General features: G+C 35.5%; 1 protein-coding gene across 2 annotated transcripts in view; it reads left to right on the top strand.

Annotated features, from left to right (window-relative positions):
- Window positions 1-21,649, top strand: part of SLF1 (SMC5-SMC6 complex localization factor 1) — an 82,411-nt gene that overhangs the window by 20,046 nt on the left and 40,716 nt on the right. Inside the window, exons 5-12 of one of the 2 annotated variants that reach the window (XM_039239403.1) lie at window positions 5,140-5,302; window positions 10,897-11,040; window positions 13,135-13,281; window positions 14,551-14,697; window positions 15,580-15,702; window positions 16,810-16,863; window positions 18,089-18,247; window positions 20,007-20,170. In XM_039239403.1, the coding sequence (XP_039095334.1) occupies window positions 5,140-5,302; window positions 10,897-11,040; window positions 13,135-13,281; window positions 14,551-14,697; window positions 15,580-15,702; window positions 16,810-16,863; window positions 18,089-18,247; window positions 20,007-20,170 (1,101 nt within the window). The remainder of the gene's footprint in view (window positions 1-5,139; window positions 5,303-10,896; window positions 11,041-13,134; window positions 13,282-14,550; window positions 14,698-15,579; window positions 15,703-16,809; window positions 16,864-18,088; window positions 18,248-20,006; window positions 20,171-21,649) is intronic. The other variant, XM_039239404.1, reaches the window with a different exon arrangement.

Below are 21,649 nucleotides of genomic sequence, written 5' to 3'. Positions count from 1 at the left end.
AACAAAAAACTATAAGCCAGATTCCATAGAAAAAGAAAGCAAAACAAAAAAAACAAAACCAGATCCAAAAAAATGAGAAAAAGAAATGAAAAAACAATTGAACAAAAAAATATAATCCTGATTCAAAAAGAAAAAGAAAAAAAAAACAGCCTGATGCTGTTTCCACCAGAACTGAAGCTGACACTTTGGAGCACTTTATGATCAGTAGACTTGGTGCATGTGGGGGTCCTTTATTGGTCCTCTCGGGGAGAAGCCAGCTGCACTGTCTCACAGTCAGACCTGCTCTTGTAAAGATGTTCCTGTAGGGCACAGAGAAGCGAATTCTAATGTATGTGGATCTATCCTCCACTGGCGGCTCTATGTTGCTTGCTAAAGTCTGACTGTGCTGGTGGGTAGGAAGAGATAGCTTCGCCCTGCTCTCTGGCCACTGAGGAGGAAAGCTTGCACCTGCGGCTGTTGAGGAAGCCCTCACAAGTGCGCATTCTCCCCTTCTGTGTCCCAGGCTTCCGTCAGATCCCTGCCCTCAAGCCTTCTTTGCTGGGTCGTGGACATGCCCAGCATCCTAGCTCTCCTGTGTTTTTCATCTCTGGCACAGGACTGGGATTCAACACTCCCAAGTCTTTTATTTATTTTTTATTTTTTTTGAATATTTGTTTATTTTTGAGAAGGGAAGAGAGGGCACAAGCAAAGGAGGGTAGAGAGAAAGAGGGAGACACACAATCTGAAGCAGTATCCAGGCTCTCTGAGCTGTCCGCACAGAGCTCAACATGGGACTTGAACTCATGGACTACAAGATTATGATCTGAGATGAAGTTGGATGCTTAACCAACTGAGCCACTCAAGCACCCCAAAATTCCAGAGCTTAAAGGACATAACAGGGCATGGACTCGCTCCTACTTGCAGTGCTGTGCCTTGTGCTGTTCTGTCCCAGAAAGCGGTCACTTGGCTGGGCAGGCGCCTGAAGGTTAGGGTGAAGCACAGCAAAAAGCTGTGAACACTTTATCCACCCTCTGTGCATGCCTCTGTCCCCTGTTGTAGGAAGGCTGCTTATAGGTGCCAGCCAGGTCTCTTGTCCTTGTAGAGGCAGTGTACTGTCTTCTCATTGTATTCCAGGAAGGGGAACTTTCTCTCCCATTGTGACCCAAGGGATCCCCCATCACACTGTCCATTCTGAGGCTTTTCCTCCTTCTCTTCAGAAGTGCTGCTGCCCATTCAGATCTACTCCAGCAAATGGCACAAACTTGCAAAAACTCAGAATTTTTGCTCCACTGTTGGAGAAACTTGGGATAGTCCGTTCTTAATGATTCTCCCATTAGTGGCTTTGGGGGAGTGCTTTTCTTGCACAAACCCAGCACTCTACGCTATTTCCCCCCTCTCCTCTCTGTGAAAAGGGCTCCCACCTCCTGCAGCACTGTGGTTTTTCTCATCCCCATTTCCCCTCTCCACACTGCATATCTGCCACATTGTCTCCGTGATATTATGCAGGATCTTCGCTTAATCCTCAGATTGGTTTCCTAGGTCTTCAGAATGATTTGGTGTTGATCTAGGTGTGTTCAAGAGATGAGGCTATTCCAGGGTCTTCCGAATACACCACCATCTTAACTCCTCCCCTGACCAATTCTAAATGTTAATCCTACTTCATCATAGTGTATTATCCATTTTTAATAATTGCAGATTCTTCTGCAGATATTTTAAGAATTCTTGTATCTTCAGCCTGCAAAACTTGGCAACTTGTAAAAATACATAAATTTCGTATCATGGATTTTTTCCCCTCCCTACTTAGGAATGAAGAAATGAAATGTTGACTCTGACCATTTCTTTTCAGCATTTTACTATAGGTACTAGACAGTATAATAAGGCAAAGAGAATAAGAGCCATAGAGTCAGATAGAAAGACATAAAAATGTCTTTATTTCTAAAAGGTATGGTCATATACTAAATAATTTACCCAGAAATTACCCAGAAAAGGCTATTAGATGTAATTAGTGAGTTCAGCAAGTTGACAGGATATAAAGTTACTGTATAAAATTAATGGTATTTTTATATTCTAGTGATGAATAATTGGAAATTAAAATTTAAAAACCAATATATTTTGTTTTTTGTCAAATTTAGTGTGTGTTGTTTATTTTCTATTTATGTCATTTGCCTGGGGTTCTCAGGGCTTCTTGGACATGTAATTTTTTATCTTTTATTAATTATGGATAAGTCTCAGCCATCAAGTTTTAAAATCTTCTGTTGGGTTCTTTTTCTTGCACTCCGTTCCTTTGTATGAAACCATTTAATTCATTTCTACAGTTTATGCATGTTCTACTTTGTTTTTAACTTTTCCCATTTTTGTATATCAGTTAGATAATATCTATGGACCTATCATCAAGTTCATTCCTTTTTCATTTGCTTGCAATCTGTTCATAATCCTGTCAAAGAGATTATTTTTTTTGACAGTAACTTTTATTTCTACCAATTTTTTTCATTGAGAGCGTGTTCACCTGCACAAACAGGGAATTACTAGAAGGAAAAGGAGGGAGAATCCTAAACAGGCTTCACATCCCATGCAGAGATGAACACAAGGCTCGATTCCATGACCCTCGCATTTTCTATTCTGTTTTTTAAGTTTATTTATATATTTTAAGAGAGAGAGGTGAGAGAGAACAGGGGAGAGGCAGAGAGAGAGGAAGAGAAAGAAACCCAAGCAGGCTCTGCACTGTCAGCACAGAGCCTGTTCCTGGGCTCTATCTCAGGAACTGTGAGATCATGACCGGAGCTGAAATCAAGAGTCAGTCGCTTAACTAACTGAGCCACCCAGGTTCCTCTTTACCATTTTTAGTGTACTCCCTGCACAGCTCCTGGTCTCTTAATGCAATTTGATCATTTTATCCGTGTATCTTGTAACATTTCAGTCATAGTTATTTTAGTTTTTATTTTTTTTCTTAATGTTTATTTGAGAGAGACAGACAGACACAGAGCGTGAGCATGGGAGGGGCAGAGAGAGAGGGAAACACAGAATCTGAAGGAGTCTTCAGGCTCCTAGCTCTCAGCACACAGCCCAACGCAGGGCTCAGACTCATGAACCTTGAGATCATGACCTGAGCCAAAGTCAGGCTTAACCCACTGAGCCACCCAGGCATCCCACAGTCATAGTTACTTTAAAGTCACTTTCTGATAATTTCAAGAAATGAATCCTCTCTCTATGCTTGATATTGCTTTGTCTCTTGACAGTGGTTTGGTTTTCTTGCTTGCCCTTTGTGTCTTTTTTTAGTGCATGCTTAGATATCATATATAGTACAATAGAGGCTGAGATAAATACTTCTATCCAAAAATGGGCTTATTTTTCTGTAAAGTAGTTAGTATGGGTAGTTGAGTTAATCTTGTCAGTTGTTGAGCAAGCACTGGGTTTTGTTAATGCTATAGTTATTTTCAGTGCATCCTTTCTGGTTACTCGAGGAGTAGATGGAATACAGTCTCTTTGTCCTTGTTGTGGGGCCTGGGGTGCTGGAAGAGTTTCAATTAATGTTTTGCACTCTCAGCTTTCAGTAGTCCTTGCACTGCTAGGTCACATTTTCTTCCTGTCTTGCTTGTTACTCATTCTAGCTGGTTAGGGGTAAGAAGTGGACGTGTTCTGCCAAATAGGCTTCAGTCTTTTTTTAAATAGGCTGTGTGCCCTGCATGGACTGCAACATGGGACTTGAACTTATGATACTGAGATCAAGATCTGAGCTGAATTCAAGAGTCAGACACCTAATCGATTAAGCCACTAGGCACCCCTGGATGGACTTCACTCTTAAGCATTCTTTGTGTTGTCTCTGGGGTTGGGACTTTGTTAATATTTGTGTCTCAGTCCCCCATGGCTGCAAAATTCTGCCTTGTGTCTGTTGTTAAGGTTTTGGCAAGAGAGTATTTCTAGCCTATGTCCCAGTATTAGATCTCTGCTTTGTATTGATACAGGAACCTACGTTTGGGTACCACTTCTGTCCCTCCTGCAGGGACAGATGGCTTTTGTTTCTGTATCTTACCCGGAAATAATGGATCCGTTTTTAGGTTGTGCAGCAGATTTTCCTGCCCCTTTCCCAGAGGTGAATGGGTTTTACTTAGACTTTCCCACCATTAGTTGTACATCTTTTCTTGGGTTCTGAAAGTATAAGACTTTCTTGCCTTACCCAGATGACTTAAGATGTTGCCTCATATGAGAGAAGGATCCAGGGAAGTGGATCTAGTTTTAGGTCTATCTCTTGATGGCAGCCAATCCCCAATGACCCACCTGTGCTATGAGTAGGGACTCCCAGTGGTATCTACTCTTCATTTTTTTCATGAATGTTTAATAGAGGTCTATGGCAAAGAGCTTGCAAGTGACAGCAGACTTTGCTTGAGTCATTTACTCCCAAATACTATAAATATTCATGGTACTTGCACTTGACTCTTAAGTTTGTTAGAATTTTATCTCATTCTTACCTATTTTTATGACAGCTACTTCTCTCCAGAACCCTGGCAAAATGAAATAGTTTGTCCATTCTCTTCACAAAGGAGCTTATTATTATCACTCTTAGGGAAATTTAAGTGTCTTGGTTGGCTTGTTACCTCAGTTCTCTGATAGGTTCATGAAAGGTTAAAGATTCTGTAGATTATTTGGCTTTTTCTTATTGTTAGGTAATAACAGTGTTCTCTTGTGGCTTTTTATATCCTAGGCACAAGCAGAACTTTGATGAAACTTTGGGGATGTTAAAAATTAGTTAATCAAAAACTAATGGTTTAAAGGAATTCTGGCAACTCCTTTTGGAATGATTTCCTTGGAGGTATGTTGCCTTCTGAGGTAGCTACATCCCTAAACTTCTTCAATTATTCTTTTGACTTAGGGAGATGACTTTTCCTTAGGGAATAAAGTCAATGTTTGATTCTTAAATATCTTTCCCATATCAAGAAATGGATAAACATAAAGAAAAATCATGATTTCTTCAACATTTTTGAGCAATTTATAATTTAAGAAATCACTATAGTAGTTATTCTCCATGGCACTCACATAGCCTGAGGGAACTTAATTCTTTCAGAAAGTTCTACTCCTATTCTAAGGAAGTAATTGATTTAGATAATATGACTGAATATACTTAAAAAAAAAACTACTTTCTATCCTATTTACATTTTTATTTAGAGTTCTCGAGGCTGGAAAAGCAAGTGTTATTTTACCAAAAAGTTCACCAAGTGGAATAACTCATGTGATTGCCAGTAATGCAAGAATCAAGGCTGAACAAGAAAAAGACAACTTTAAGGCTCCATTTTATCCAATTCAGTATCTAGGGGATTTTCTTTTAGAGGTAAGTAAAATAAATGGTAAACATTTTTGAATATTTATTTTATAAAATATTGATATTGTAAAATATTAAAAATCAAATTATGTTCTGAATTTTAAAAATAAATAACGTGATTAGAAGTGCAGTTGACCCTTAAACTGCACAGATCCACTTACAAACATTTTTTTCAGTAAGTTCAGTACAACTGTAAGTGTGTCTTATTCAGGATTTTAACATTTTTTTTCTTTAGCTTTATTACAAGAATATAGTACATAATACATACAAAATATAAAATATTATTCAGCTACATTATTGTTACGGTTTCTGGTCAACAGAGGCTATTAAGTCTTTGGTGGGGGTGCTAAATGTTATATGTGGAGTTGAACTTTGGCAGGGGGTGTTCTTGCCCCTAATCCCCACATTGTTCAAGGTTTGGCTGTAATTAAAATGACATATTTTTAAAGGCATTTGCTCTTAGTTATTTAAATATTTGAGAATATTTCTAATAAATGTGAAAGAACCTTGCTTCTTAAATTTAAATTTGTGTTAAGTCTCTCTTAGTTTTCAGTGCTTTCGTGATGTTTACTACAAAATAATTTTAGCATTTTAATGTCAGTATAAATAAAATAGCAGTATCATGTAGTATCACTTGAGAATTTGTAATTTTCCCATGGGAAAAGAGGAAGCTATTTATAAGGATTTAGAAATATTTTTCTGTCCTATTCCTCTGCCTCCCTCTTCCCACTTTGTGGAAATACCACTTCTTAAGTTGTCTGAATTACAACTGTCCAGAAGGAATTGTCTGGAGATAAGAAAAGAATTTTTAAGAACGATCACTCAAGGTAGAAGAGAAACTTCATTGTGTCCAAAAACTACACTTTAATCTTCTAGAAAAAACTGACTCCTTAAGTGTTTACGTTTCAATAAATGCTATAACCTTTCACCTGGTAATTTATATGAGAGACCTGGGAATCACCCTTGAAACCTTCCTTTACCTGATTCCCCACATCTTGTCAGTAACCAAATCCTGTTGATTTTATTATCCCAAATACCACTTGCATCACTGTGCTTTTTTCTTCCTATATCAACATTATATTGAGTTCATCCTCTTTCCTCTGTCCTGAGAAGACTTTTAATTACTTGTCTTGTTACTCTACCTTTTACTCTTGCTACTTTACGGATTACTCTTAACCGTTTCCTAGTCAACTCTTCTTCATTCAAAAGGAGCATCCAGAATGCTCTAAAACAACTCTAATTCTGTCACTGGCCTCCTTAACCTTCCAGTGGCTTCCCATTGCCTTTAGGATAAAGTCCTAAACTTGTAATATGGCTTAGAAGTTCCCCAAAGAATCCTTCTCAGTCCTGCCTTTCAGGTGTATCCTATTCTGCTTCTTCTGCACTCAACTACACAATAACAAAACTGCCTTCTCCCTGTTTCTTTTTTTTTCTTTTTTTAATGTTTTATTTCTTTCTGAGAGGGAGAGAGAGACAGCATGAGCAGGGGAGGGTCAGAGAGAGAGGGAGACGCAGAATCTGAAGCAGGCTCCAGGCTCTGAGCTAGCTGTCAGCACAGAGCCCGACGCGGGGCTCGAACCCGTGAACCATGAGGTCATGACCTGAGCTGAAGTCAGAGGCTTAACCGACTGAGCCACCCAGATGCCCCGCCTTCTCCCTGTTTCTTAAACAGGCTAAGCCACTTCCTACCTCAGTGTCTTCTCAAAAGCTACTTTTTCTGCCTGAAAAAGCCCTCCCCAGTATTCTCTCACTCCCTGTGCCTGCTTTCTTCTGTCCTTCTGTCATCATTCAAGTTTCACTTATAATGGTATCTTTTCAAGGAAGCGTCCCTTATCTCCTAACTACAATAGGTTCACCTGTAATTGTTTTCATAGTGTTATTTTGCTTTATGGTTCTCACCACATTTGTAATTAATCAACTGGCTGATTCCTTGGTTAATGTGTTTTCCCCATCTAAACCAGAAGGACATCAAGATGATGTCTGACTTTTCCATGATTATATCCAAATCATATTGTGCAAAGCCTGGCACATGAGTTCTCAATTTATGTTAGATTAATAGAAAAATTATGAAAGATATCAGAGTTTTCCAAGAGTAGATGTAATATATTATTCTATAATTACTTTTCCCTACTGAGAAGCAGCAGTGGAGATTGGAAACTTGACCTTTTTTCAGGGGATAGATCTGCTTGCACTACGGATAATCTCATTGTCCGTGATAATGATAGGTCCGGGAATGGACTTGTAAGCCAGTTTTGATCCATGGCACATGAAGAGTGGTATGTAAGAGCTTCTGGGAAGTTTCTTCACCCTTCTGAAAAGACAGCCACTGGCAGCCTGGCACCTGCTAAATGTGAACATGGAATAATGTAACCTAAATTATTACTAACAGCCAGTTTTGACCATGAGGAGAGGTATCCTTAGGATGAAACCAGCCTTGTAGTTAGCAAAATACAGAAAGAGTGTGGATCCTTACAGAGGTACTTGAGTTGCTGGATCAGCTAATGCTAAAACTTGTCTTAGCCCTGGACCACATGACCATTCTGTGAGGTAAAACACGACCATGTTACTTAACATTACTTTGAGTTGGTTTTCTATTACTTGCAGTCAAAAGCATCCTATCTGATCTTCCTATCTGAACAGTTTAAAGGTAGCCTTTACTGTTAATAGAATGAAAGTCATTCTTGATTAGTAAAAGTATATAAATTTTTTTTCTATGGAAAGAAATGAATAAAGTGTAAAATTTGGTATGCTTTATCCATAGTCTTACTTTACTGCAGCAGTGTAACAGCATTCGGATGCAGTTGTTGAAATATTAGAAGGCAGCAATAGTATGCCAAGTAAAAGTAGCAAATAATCTATAACTTAGATTTGTTTTTTTAATATATTCTTATATAAGTTCTTGATTAGGCAGCTGGGAGTTCATAGCCATTTATTCCAAAGAAGGAAAGCAGTTTGTGATCACTTCTGATGAGAAAATAGTTACCTTCATTGCAGTATCTTCTTCTACGACTTTGGCATATAGCCTATCACATTCCTTATTAGATGGATTCTGAAGTATCCTCTGAGAGTTGCCATGTAAAATGACTCAGGTGAAAGTAAACAGAATCAAGAATCTATTTAGTTCAGGCTTTTAGATCCTTACTGAAGACTTAATGTACCAGACATTATGCTGTGGACTAAGGAAAATAAATAAGACCACATGTCAGACTTCAAGGTGCTTACTCTTTATTTAGTGGTGAAAACAGAACATGAAAACTATTAATTACATTTAGTGTGTAGTGTGTATTGTACATTCTAAAATTTAAGTGCAAGGTATAGGTATTTAGAGAAACAAATGACTAATGTATTTCAACTGTTTGGCCCAAAGGAGTCACAAAAAAAGATAAGACACTTAGTAATACTTAAAACTTCTTTTGACTCTCAGCCTAAGAAAGAAAATGAAAAGTGAATTATAGGAAGTCTTAGAGAAATATAATAGGACAGTAGAAAAAAACATACAGTTTTTGTGGCAGATCAACTAATTTGTAGCCCAGATTTGTAATTTATTAGTTTTTCAACAATAGGAAAGTAATTTATCTGAGACTGAATTTCTTTTTTGTGTGCATCAAAGCTAATACTTATTATCTCCTTTTGGCTTTTGTGAAAACTACTAAAAAAGTTACTCTAGACTGATACTTAATGAATGATTACTATGTGCCAGGCTCTGTTCTAAACATTATTCATTCTTCCTTCCTTCCTCCTTCCCTCCCTTCTCCATACAACATGGAGATCAGATAGGATGCTTTTGACTGCAAGTAATAGAAAACCCACTCAAAGTAATATTAAGTAACATGGTCGTGTTTTACCTCACATACACGAGTCACTCTGACTTAACACAATGCCTACTACATAGTTGGCACTAAAGAAATATTTATAAAAAAGGAGTAAGAAATGAGTATGTACACATAAATGAAATAATTCCTATGTATTTCATTAAAATAGCCAATTAGAGTATTGGTGGTTCAAAAATTATACGTTGATCATGTGTTTAGCTTTATAAAAATATAGATTATTTTAAAAACTGCACATGTCGTAGTTGATCAGGTTATAATTTTTAATTCAGTTAATGGAGGGTACTTGTGTTGTAAATCTTAGTTCACAGATCATTATATAACATATCAAATAAATATGTAAGTAAATATATTCAGGATTAGAAAACAGTATGTTCTTGCTAGTTGTTAATGGCAATGGCATGTTCTTTTGAATATTCTGTTTTAGTGGAATCCATGTGGGATTAATCCATTCTGTATTTTAGACATTTCTTGATGATCTGGGCTTACGGATTTATCCTCCTATTGTCAACCAGATGAAATTTAAGCCAGAAACTTACTTTTGTCCCACTTCAGGTTGTGCTTGTACATTCAGAGTACTTTCTTTCATGCCAGGAATAGAAGGAAGAAAGGTATTGCTTTTTCTTGGTTTTCAATTTTACTTTCCTCAATAACTGAAAGAAGTCAGTCAGGTACTCTCAGGAATTGTTCTCTGATTGGAAGATTGCAGTCTGCTTAAAGGACCCCCTATGGACGTAGGATTCCCTGTACAAGTGAAAGGGAACCGAAGATGACACAATAGGCCTTACATATTTCAACTTCTGTCATAATTGTTTTCTAAGAGGACAGTGATTCTTTATTCTCAGTGTAAAGGTAGTTATCTCTGAACACCCTTCTGTAAGTGCATTGTGGGATCTGTCATGAACTCATCTTTACTTCCATCTCTTTAGCCTACCAAACTTTTAGAACTCTATGTATAGGTACATATGCAAGTGTCTTTAACATTATTCGTAGGTGGTTTATGAATTCATTTTAGATTTCTTGGCAAGAGAAATTTTAACTTTTTTAATATTTTTTATTTTTAAAATTTTTTTTAAAATTTTAAATTTTTTTTAGTCTTTATTTTTGAGAGAGAGAGAGAGCACAAGCAGGAGAGGTAGACACAGAATCTGAAGCAGGCTCCAGGCTCTGAGCTGTCAGCATAGAACCTGATGCAGGGCTCAAACCCACGAACCACAAGATCATGACCTGAGCTGAAGTCGGACACTCAACTGACTGAGCCACCCAGGTGCCCCGAGAAATTTTAAATATTTGAAATAAGTTAGGTGAAAATGATTGCTTATTGCTGTTCAAGTAAAATAAGAGCTGTGAATTCATCTGTTAAGCCTCTTTTCCTCTTTGTAGTAGACTTGCAGATGAGAAGTCTTACCAGTAAAAAGCTGAAAAATAATCTGAGAAGTAATCTATAATCTGAAACTTTTCTATCTATATTATACTTTTAACTGGGACAAAAACTAGATAAAATATTTCTGTTCATGATTACTCATAAAAAGGATTGATTGTTACTAGACCAACAAAGCAGTACGTTATTTGGAGATACACAGAAGTCACTTTATTATTCGGGACCTTTGTTTTGAAATTTTTTCCTTGAAAGAATATGTTGGCAATAACTTCTGATTTAGGAGAACGCATTTTACCTATTCACTACTAAAGGATTAAAGGTAAAGTTGGTTAACATAAAAAGTACACAATTTTGAAATTGTACTTGATTGAACCATTTTTATATACATACAGAAAGAAATTCAGAATGATGAAGATTCCCAGACCAGTTCTATTTGGAGTAAACATTGCAATCAGGAAAAAAACAAAGATTTCTGGAAAGATAAAGGATTTCTTGAAATGAAAGGTGCCTTAAAAGAGACCATGCGTAGGACCCAGGTAAAACTTTATGGGCCAAAAATGTACATTTTTGGTTGTAACGTAATTGTTTGAGATGCAATATATGGTTGAAATAACAAATTTTAGAAACACAGCGAGTATTTTAACCCAGCTCTATATTTTATTGTCTGTGATTTGAGCTTATCAAGATACTGCCCTATGTCTCTGTTTTCAGACTCTTATTGAAGTAATGCATATATGCATATAGAAAGAGACAGCTCCTATGTGTAGTGTGCTCTCAGCACATGAGAATTACTTAAAATTCCCCTGTATGTTTAATATGGATGTGTTTCCTATAAAGGATTCTTATCTGTCAGCAGTATGTATATTCATAATTCATGATCTGAAGTCTAGTATTTTACTGCATATAGAAGAAAAATTTTTTAATGATACAAATGAATTCTACTTTGATTAAATAAGGAAACAGGAACAAACAGGAAGTACTTTGAACTTGGAGCAATAAAAACTACCTTAAGGAAGTATATTTGTGGCTCTCATGTAAAATTTTTCAAATAGCAGTAACCAAAAAAAGGCATTATTAGTTTTTTTCCAGAATAGCTAATAGCTAATGTTTAAGTAAGTATGCTCAATTTCATATTCTGTTTTATAATCTTGAGTTTATGTACCAAGTCATTTACCTAGTAATTATTGTTACTTAACCTAAACTAAAATATTTTTAAATGTGACAAGAAAGAAATTAAAAATTTTGCATCTGTCAAAAATTTTACGAAGAGGGGGCGCCTGGGTGGCTTAGTCAGTTAAGCATCTGGCTTTCGCTTGGGTCATGATCTCGCGGTTCGTGGGTTCGAGCCCCGCATCGGGCTCTGTGCTGACTGCCAGCTCAGAGCCTGGAGCCTGTTTCAGTCTGTGACTCCCTCTCTCTCTGACCCTCCCCTGCTCACGCTGTCTTTCTCTCTCTCTCTCCTATAAATAAATAAAAACATTAAAAAAAAAAAAAATTTACGAAGAGAATTTGAAGAAGTATTTGGGACTTCGTAAAATCAACAGTGCATTAAATTATATATGGAAAGATTAGATAAAATTTTACAACAGATTAAAATATTAATGCAATTTTTTCTGTCTTTTCCAAAGTTTAATGATATTTATGTGATTTATAAGACTGCTTTCTATGATTAACATGTAGGTGGTCTTAAGAAGCTTTTTGAGTTCCTCTATGAAAAATACATTATAAACACAGTATAAAAATTTTGACATACAGAAAGAAATGTAAAATGATGGAGTTACTAAAATAAACTTCGTTTTTATTTAACATGGAAAAAATCAAATGGAGATTTTGTGTAAGATACAGAAATTAAGAAAAAGACATCAATTTATATTTTTATAGAAATGAGGTAAAAATTTTTAGAAAAAACAGACTCTTAAATACAGAGAACTGGTGATTCTCAGCGAGAAGGTGAGTGGCAGGATGTGTGAAATAGGTAGATTAAAGAGTACCCTTTGCATGATGAGCACTGACTAATGTATAGAATTGTTGAATCCTTATATGCCTGTAACTAATATAATGAATATACATAATTAAGAAAGCTTGTATAGATATAATTTTTATAATGAATAAACAATATGGTTTTGATACTTATTACTATGTTTATTATTAAACCTATATTCTATAAAAAGATTTTTTTTGAGATGTTTTTATTTGATATACCTAATAATGGCAAGATCCTATTTGATCTATAGTCTAAAATAATTTTTACAAATATTTAGAAAAATAAAATAATGGAGATAACCTAATTGTGTTTTGACTAATTATATGACAAATGCTGGGCATGGGGAGGGAGGGCTCTGGAGGCGGGAAGCAGATTCCAAGAAAGACTAAGTTAATAAAAGCACCTACATGAAATGTATATGTGAACACAATATAAACCTTTGTTAACTAAAAATGTGCATTTCTCTGTTTCTTCTTAATGTAACTAAGATGTAATATAATTCACAGTTCTAACATAGTTAATTGCATATGTATGTTAGAGAAAACCTGCATTCCAGAGTGGGTGTTTCTGTTGTGACTTTAACATTGGTTGTGTCAAGGCTATGTTTCATCCACAGTCTAACTAAAGTATTCTTGCATACACATAGAAAGAAATGCAAAATCATGATGAAGATGTTAACATTAGGTCTCTTTTGACTGAACATCACAAGAAAGAAAAATTCAGAAATTCCAGTAAAGATTTGAAATTTGTTAAAATGAGAGATGCCTTAGGAAGGCGCACGTGTGGAAGTCAGGTAAGACCCTCTAAATGAAAAATAATTTATATTTTACAACTCTTTTTTAAATTTACCAAATGTAATGATATTCATAAATTACTCCTTCTTAATTACATTATAAAAATGTTTATAAGGCATTTGTATACAGTTTTTAACAATGCAGAAGTGACTGCTATGTATCCGACAGACAGGCTAAGAAATAAGAGCATTACCAGTTTTGTAAGATCCTGCTGTGTGTCATTTCTAAGCTGTGTTCTCTTTTTCTCCTCCTTACCACAGATGATCTCTATCTTGGCATGTGTGTTATTTTGTTTTTCCTTATAGTTTTGCCAGCTATGTATTTATAATTTATGGTATTGATAGTCTTATGACTTTTTTGTTTTGTTTTTGCTGGTGTATACAATGTTTAATTGACTCACAACTCTATTTTTTTAAGAATTAATGTTTATTTTTGAGAGAAAGTACATGTGAGTGGGGGAGGGGCAGAAAGAGAGGGAGAGAGAAGCCCAAGGAGGCTCTACTACGTTCTGTGAGGAGCCTGCAGCCTGATGCACGGCTCTGTTCTGCCACTGTGAGCTTATAACCTGATCCAATAGCAAAGAGTCGGACCCTCAACCAACTGACCCAGCCTCACAACTGTATCCATTTTATTTATTCATATAAATAAATTTGAGTTTAATTTTCTTGGTGTGTATTTGATTGCTTGGTTTTTGCAGTTATGAACAGTTGTGCCATGAGCAGTGTGAACATTTTCTTATATGACTCTTGGCACACATGTTCAGGTTCAGGAGTTTCTCTAGCTTAGGATACATTCCTTAGAGTAGATTTGCTGTGTGGTAAGCACTCTGTATGTAACTGTAGAAGGTAATTCCCATCTGTTTCCTAAAAACATTTTACAAATATATACCCACTTTAACAATAGATGAGATTTTCTCTTGTATAAAACTATTATTTTTTAACATGGTGTATTTGTGTTAGAAATCGGACTCCTGAGGGGTCCGTGGGTGGCTCAGTTGGCTGAGCATCCAACTTTGGCTCAGGTCATGATCTTGCAGTTCCTGAGTTCAAGCCCCACGTCAGGCTCTGTGCTAATAGCTCAGCGCCTGGAGCCTGCTTCAGGTTCTGTGTCTCTATTTCTCTCTGCCCCTTGACTGCTTTTACTCTCTCTGTCTCTCAAAAAATGAATAAAGGTTAAAAAAATTAAAAAGTCAGACTCTTGAGTTTGTTTGGATTTTGTAATACATTATCATTCATGTTGAGATTTAATTGTGGTCTAAATACTCGTAGAAGGAAATTAAAGAAAAGGATGAAGATATCCAAAGGAGTTATACTTTGAGGAAAAAAAGCAAAAAAGGAAATGAAAGAGATTCCAGGAAAGACATTGAACGTAACAAAATTAAAAGCACCTCCAGAAAGCACATATATAGAGATCAGGTAAAACTTTGTAAGCTATGCAGTTCATTTTTCTTGGTTCTTCCATAATAAAATCTAGACATAGAATCTTATTTTTAATATTGCTTGCTGTGTCAAATATAACCTCATCTTATGAAAAAAAATTGTCTTTCAGTTGATCTGGTATAGTATTCATAACTAATGTTATAATTAACTTTGGTTTATAAGTATTTTTATATGCATACACATTTGAATTAATAGCCAAGATATTAAAACGTATTATTTTTTGCCTAAGTGTCAGAAAGAAGAAAAATAAACAAAGGTTCTGAAAAAAGAGGCTAAAATTCCTAAAAATTTTCCTAAAATTCCTGTGAAAAATACCTTAAGATTACATGTGTGTGTAGTTTGAGTAATACATTCCTAATCTAAATGTTAGTTTTTGTCTTTCTCCTTCCTGATGTAATACTATTTTTAATAAGATAGCTTGTCTTTCTAATGGGATCCTTCTCGATTTAATTTTTCTAGGGTACAAATTAATGTAAACTATAGCATGTTTATATACTGTATTCAGAAGGATCTTCAAAAAGATGATAAAGGTAGACAAATAAGGAATCATGTTATGTGTGACCATGGCAATAAAAGGGAGGCAGCAGGGAGAGATTCCAGGAAAGATTAGGAACAGGTTAAAAGGAAAATTTCCCTAGGTAAAAGTTTGAAATTAAAATGTTTCCTTTTTAAAACTTTTTATTTCATTATATTATTTTTATGAAATATGATTATAAGGGTCTTTGTCGAGGTTCATGCTTCATGAATGAATTTTTCTTGTGTTCTTTTGTTCGTGATGATACTTTGTTCATGATGATACTTACATTTGTGGTGATACTGCTTTAGTACACTGTCTAAAGTACTTTTACATGTATGCAGAAAGAAATGAAGAGTTCTGTTTTTGCTGATCGTGCCAAAGAATCAAAACCCAAGGATGTCAGGACAGATGTGGATATTGTTGAAATAAAAAATGACTTAAGGAAGCACATATATAGAGCTCAGGTAGAACTTGTCATACTAAAATTTCCTCTAGTTTCCTATCCTTGAGTGTAACCAAAATATAACAATAGTATAAAATTTTCTGTTTCTTACTTTGTTATGAACAGTAATGCATTTGGACATTTAATAAACAAGCTGAATTCTCTGCTATTTATAGCTCAGTAATGCTAAAGACAAATTAGGTGTTTCTAAACTGTTGTATCTTGGTGCTATAATGTTTGCTAGCCTGATATTAGAGAATGAGGGCTGGATTAATGGCCTTTGTTCTGGGTCAGCCTCAGTTTTAGGCAGCTCTTGAGAGTTGGGGGAAAGCTTTCTCAGTGATCTTGCCCTGCCCCCAGTGGTAGGAGATTGCTAATGATCTGAGGTAAAGATTTCTTTACAGGTAAAGATTTGTTTTTCCTGTTCACTTACCCAAAGGCTTACTGGTTTTCACTTCTACATCCTGAGTGGAAGCCAAAGCTTTATCATTGTTTTAATTTGTATTTCTTTTGGTAGTAGCAAATTTGAGCATATTTCATACCTTCGCTTACCAGTTGTGGATTTCTGTCTTTGTCAGCTGCATATTTAGATTCATTTTCAATTTTTCCATTAGGTTATTTTATATCAGTGTATCTAGAACTCATTATATAATCAGAATATTATCTCTTTTTACGTTTACAAATAACTTTTCAAGTCTATTCTTTGAAACAAATATAGAATTATAGTATTTTAAAACGGAGAAAGATTGTTATATTGAAAACGTGACTACATTTTTTCTTCTGTGGACTTTTATACAAAATGTTCTTCGCATTTATTATTTCTAATTATTAAAATACTAAGGACAATGGACTTCTTCAGTTCTTCAAAGTGAATATGACTTTAATTTTAAATTAGTTTAGAAAGAGAAAATAGAGAACGTTCATACTCTCGAGAGGCCTGTTACTTTAAAGTGATGGAAGTCATGGTCTGAATATATGTGTATCAGTATCAGATCAATTACAGCTTTAATATGTACCTGAGTCTATTCTATACATTTGCCCAAGGTTTTACTTTTTTGTACACTGAAGTGTATTGTTTTACCTTAAAAAAAAAATGCTTAATTTTGGTAATATGGTTGCTATTTTGTAGGCTATCAGATACAGCTGCATTAGACTAGATAAACAACCAGTGTACAATATTGAGGTAAGGGGCTTGGAGCAGGGTGGTGATGGAGGCAAAAAATAAGCTGTGTATTTTGTCATTTTTAGTTCTTTTGATATAAAGGAATGTGTTATCTGCACAACAAAGCTTGTCATCAAATGTGAAATGTACTTTCTCTCATTAGCAATGAAAAAGAAAAATAATATTCTGTCAGAGCTCCCAAAAAATTGTATATGGCAGCAAAAACTGATAATGAGAATTAAAAATTCAACTTGTGCTCATCATGGATGAGTTATATACCCCTGCTTCCACATTGCACAGCTTTTATGATTACTACTTACAGGTTAAATTTTCAATATTATATTTATGAAAGTACATTATTTCCTTTGTATTATTATTCATTCCTTTACATTTTATTTCATGTAGTCTTTCAGAGTATTTTTAACTCTCCACTAGTTCATTGTAGTTCTGTTTTGACCAAGGGGAATGTATTTCATTCTAATGAAAGAAATTTCATTTCTTACAGTTTTATTAATGTGCATCTTCAAAGTGATTCTGTGACATGATAGCAAATGAAACTTTTTACAAATATTGATTGTGCTTGATAACATCTTAATATCTTTAGTATATCTTAATAGATACAGTTTGCTTATAAGTTTAAAGAAAACCAAAAAAATGGTTTTGCACCTAAAGATCTGTGTGTACTTGTAGCTCTGAGGTCTCCTCATTATCAGCCATACTTTGTAAATGCCTTTTGCCTTTTAATGTTTTCTTTTAGTGGTGGGATTTCCCCTTACTATTTAAGGCAACAGAGAATAATAAACAAATCAACCAATGTATATTTTTGTAGTACCTTATAGTTATAAAACACATTCATATAAATAATCTTTTTTTTTTAATGTCTTTTTCTTTAATTTATTTCTGAGAGAGAGAGACATTGTGAGCAGGGGAGGGACAGAGGGAGAGGGAGATAGAGAATCCGAAGCAGGCTCCAGGCTCTGAGCTAGACGTCAGCACAGAGCCTGACATGGGGCTCGAACCCACGAACTGTGTGATCATGATCTGAGCTGAAGTCAGACACTTAACCGACTGAGCCACCCAGGTGCCCCTGAATAATCTTTTTGAACCATCTAACAATCGTGTAAAGTCAGGAGGGAAGGAATTATGTTTGTTTTATAGATAAGAAAATTAAGCCTCCTTATGAATTTGATTTGCTCCCAAAAGTTGTCTCTCTCTTAATTCATAGACTTTATTATTTTTCTTTTAGGTTAAAAATGCTGAATTTCCTAGAGGTGTATTAAATTTAATTGAAAGTCTCATAGAAGGACAGTTTTTTAAAGAGGCAATTGAAGAGCTTTCCTCTTTACAAGCACATTATATCCCCCCTGTATGCCTTCTTCATGCTTTACTAGAGAACATTCTACAGGTAAGAGTAGTCTTAGGGGTTTATAATCTTTCAGGGAATGTTAAAATATGAACATTCTCATTTTTCATATATTTACAGTTTGCCTTTGCAATATTCCTTCCCATTTTTAAAATTTTTATTTAATTTTAATTGTTTTCTTTTTGAGAGAGCACAAATAAGGGAGGGGGTAAAGAGAGAGGTACAGAAGATCTGAAGTGGATTCTGTGCTGCCAGCAGCAAGACAGTGTGAGGCTTGAGCTCATGAACTGTGAGTTCATGACCTGAGCAGCCAGAGTCGGTCGCTCAGCCAACTAAGCCACCCGGGTGCCCCTCCCTTGTTTTAATAGGAAATGCTGTAGCCATATATTACTATTCTTTTTTTTTCTTTTCTTTTTTTGTGTATGTTTTTTATTGAGAGTTATAAAATACTTAATAAAAATTCACAATTTACTAAATATTAGTCACAGAGAACTAACACAGCAATGAGAGACAAAATGGGAGAATTCAGAATTAGGAATTCAAAATTCCACAGCAAGGATTGGGTGTCACAAAAGAGAGCATTGATTGGCTGCTACAGGACCATCTCACAGGAGTTCGTTGCCTTGATGAGTTCACCATGATTCAAGTCATGGCCTTCACTCTTAGACACCTACAGCCTGATCTTGTTTATGTCCCAGAATTCATCCAAATTCAGAAGGTGAAATTATGCTGATGATATCATAAGACTTAAAAAACACAATTACCTGTTACGTGATGTCAGAAAAAGAGCATCATTGTCTTCACTGGGTGAACTGTTTTACAAATGCACTAAGGAAATTGAGTCATTCTGCAATCCTTCATATCCTGGTTTGAGAGAAGTATATTCTACTCTGGAGAAGGACAGTATGACTTTAGGCTGGGCGATGCAGAAAAAGGTGCAGCGGGAAGAGGGATACTACTTCCCTCCAGGGTTCCTCCTGGATCATCCCTTTGTTGAGCTAGGAGGCAGCACGTTTGTGGAGGCCTACTTTCCTGCTTGTGTCCGGATGGGAGCGTGGACTCCTGCAGGCACAAGGCTGGTTTCCTGTGAGAACTATAGGTCTGGGTGTCAGATCTCTCTAGTGCATCCCAGCAGGGCCACGACCTGAGATGGCAGACCATTTCTTTTTTACTTTTAAACTATTTTCTAGGTACTATTCTGAGGGATTTACTTACTTTCTTAGAATCTCCAAGATAATTTTCTCTTAGGAAAAATTTATATGATTTCTTTTCCTGTGGCAGTTAAGGAACTAATATAAAAATCTGGTAACACTGATTAGGAAAGCCATTTGTACAGTGATAATCATTTTTATTCATAGTATTCACAGACAATAAACATATTCCTTAAACTGTGAAAACCAATAAGAACAGCTTTTCAAAGGTAGCTTACTAATTCTGTTCTTCATCAAAGTGCCAATTTGAAGACCTAACCAACTTAAGCTATGTCAGATTAATGTTGGCGATAAGTAAGCATATTACATGAAAAGCTTAATTCTTCTGAGGTCATATTTGGGCACTCTAAATCACACTATAATCATGAAAAGTAGTGGACATTTCATATAAGTTAGTCTCAGTAGCTGGGACTACCTAATGTAGAGAAACATATTTAGAATGTGCCTCTTTCTCAGTTGCAGTATTTAACTAGTTAAGTATGATAACTTCCAAATACATCTATTTGGGAAGAAAGGTCATGGTTATTACAGTTTTAGACTGGAGTAACTGGTAAAAGTGTATTTTTAATTTGTTTGTTTTTAAATAATAGGATAACATAGATACATTTTCTGGCCGATACTTTCATATATTGTCTGCTCTTCTTCACCTACATCCTCCTTGGAAGTCCCCAGCCATGTCAAGATATTACTTAGAGCTGTTTCAGTGTCCAACTTGCATGAAAGGAGCATGGTCTTTAATAGAAGTGCTGATCAGGTAAGAAGTTTGACATGTGAGGATGCTAAGTTTTACCTTGTTTTGCTATATATGTTCTAGACAAAAATGAAAGTATGTTTCATGTTAGAAAAAGTATATGTGTGTGTAATATGTTTTTTGTATTTTTTATAAAACTTTCCTAAAAAGGTCAAGTCCAGATTGGTCATTTTTGTCATTTAGTTTCTTTACAAAAGAAGTTTAATGAATACATGAAATAGATAGGAAAAACAACTCATTATTTGTTTTTATTTTTTAACAAAATTGTAGGTGTGTATATTGTTTGAAAATCTAAAATTTATTGAATATGGGTATCAAATTTTGGTCATCAAAATTGTAAACATTTGTGACTGTATATATTCTCTCAGAGGATTTTTTATTTTTTTAGCTACAGATCTGAATTTTGAAACAAATTAGTGTTTTCTAAAGAGTCATTCCTTTCATGTCTCTGCATGTTTTCTTCCCAGATTATTCCTTTGTCTTGAAAATGTTTCTCTGAAAATCTTTTCTATTCTCTTTCTTTCTACCAAACCATGAATTGTTTTTTTCTTTCTTCTCTGATAGCTCCCTGTACCTGATAGCCTGCTTTTGTTTGGGAAGTACTTCATTATCCAAGTGTTCAGTTTTAGGGCTTCATCATGATGAGAGAAGGACACTTGACTAGGCAATGACTAGACCTTTGATTATCTCTTTGAGATTATAAAGATATAAAGGTTGTGATGTATTGGATGTGAACTAATCAAATAGCTAGCTTGAATTTTATTAATTTTTTCAACAAGTGTTTATCGAGTACTTATTGGGAGCCACACACTGTGCTACATACACTCTGGGGACAAAAGATAAAAAAACATTTCCTTCACTTTTAAAAAGAATGTTTATTTATTTTTGAGAGAGAGCATATGCACGCATGTGAACAGGGGAAGGGCACAAAGGGAGGGAGATCAGAATCTTAAGCAGATTCCCCGCTGTCAGCTTAGAGCCCTCCAAAGGCTGAAACTCATGAACTGTGAGATCATGATCTGAGCTGAAATCAAGAGTCGGGTGCCAACCAGACTAAGCCACCCAGGTGCCAGTTCCTTCACTTTTGAAGGTGGCTGAGATGTAAACACAATTCTAAAGCCAACAGAACTAGCCCAGCATTTGTATGGAATGTGAAGCGGGGGCACCTGGGTGACTCAGTCAGTTAAGTGTATAGAATGTGAGGATATATGGATTATGTGGCTGACATTCTTTCTAATTGACAAATCTGCATCTTCCTTTACTCCCATTGTCGTTATTTAAAAAGCCCTCTTGGTTTCATATGTAAACTACTGCAACACCTGCTTTATTGATCTTGATTCTGTTTTTTCCCCTTTATCTTCCAAGGTACCTCAGGATACTTTTACCAAAGTAATGTCATTTCTCAGATAAAAGATTTCCATTAACTGACACATCACCTATAGGAGACAGTTGATATTCTTTAGCAAAACATGTAAGAACTTT

The sequence above is a fragment of the Hyaena hyaena genome, unplaced genomic scaffold (assembly GCF_003009895.1).
Source record: "Hyaena hyaena isolate Hyena2069 unplaced genomic scaffold, ASM300989v1 scaffold_156, whole genome shotgun sequence".
Lineage (NCBI taxonomy): Eukaryota > Metazoa > Chordata > Mammalia > Carnivora > Hyaenidae > Hyaena > Hyaena hyaena.
Note: the sequence above shows the minus strand (reverse complement) of the source record. Positions and strands in the feature narration are given on the sequence as shown.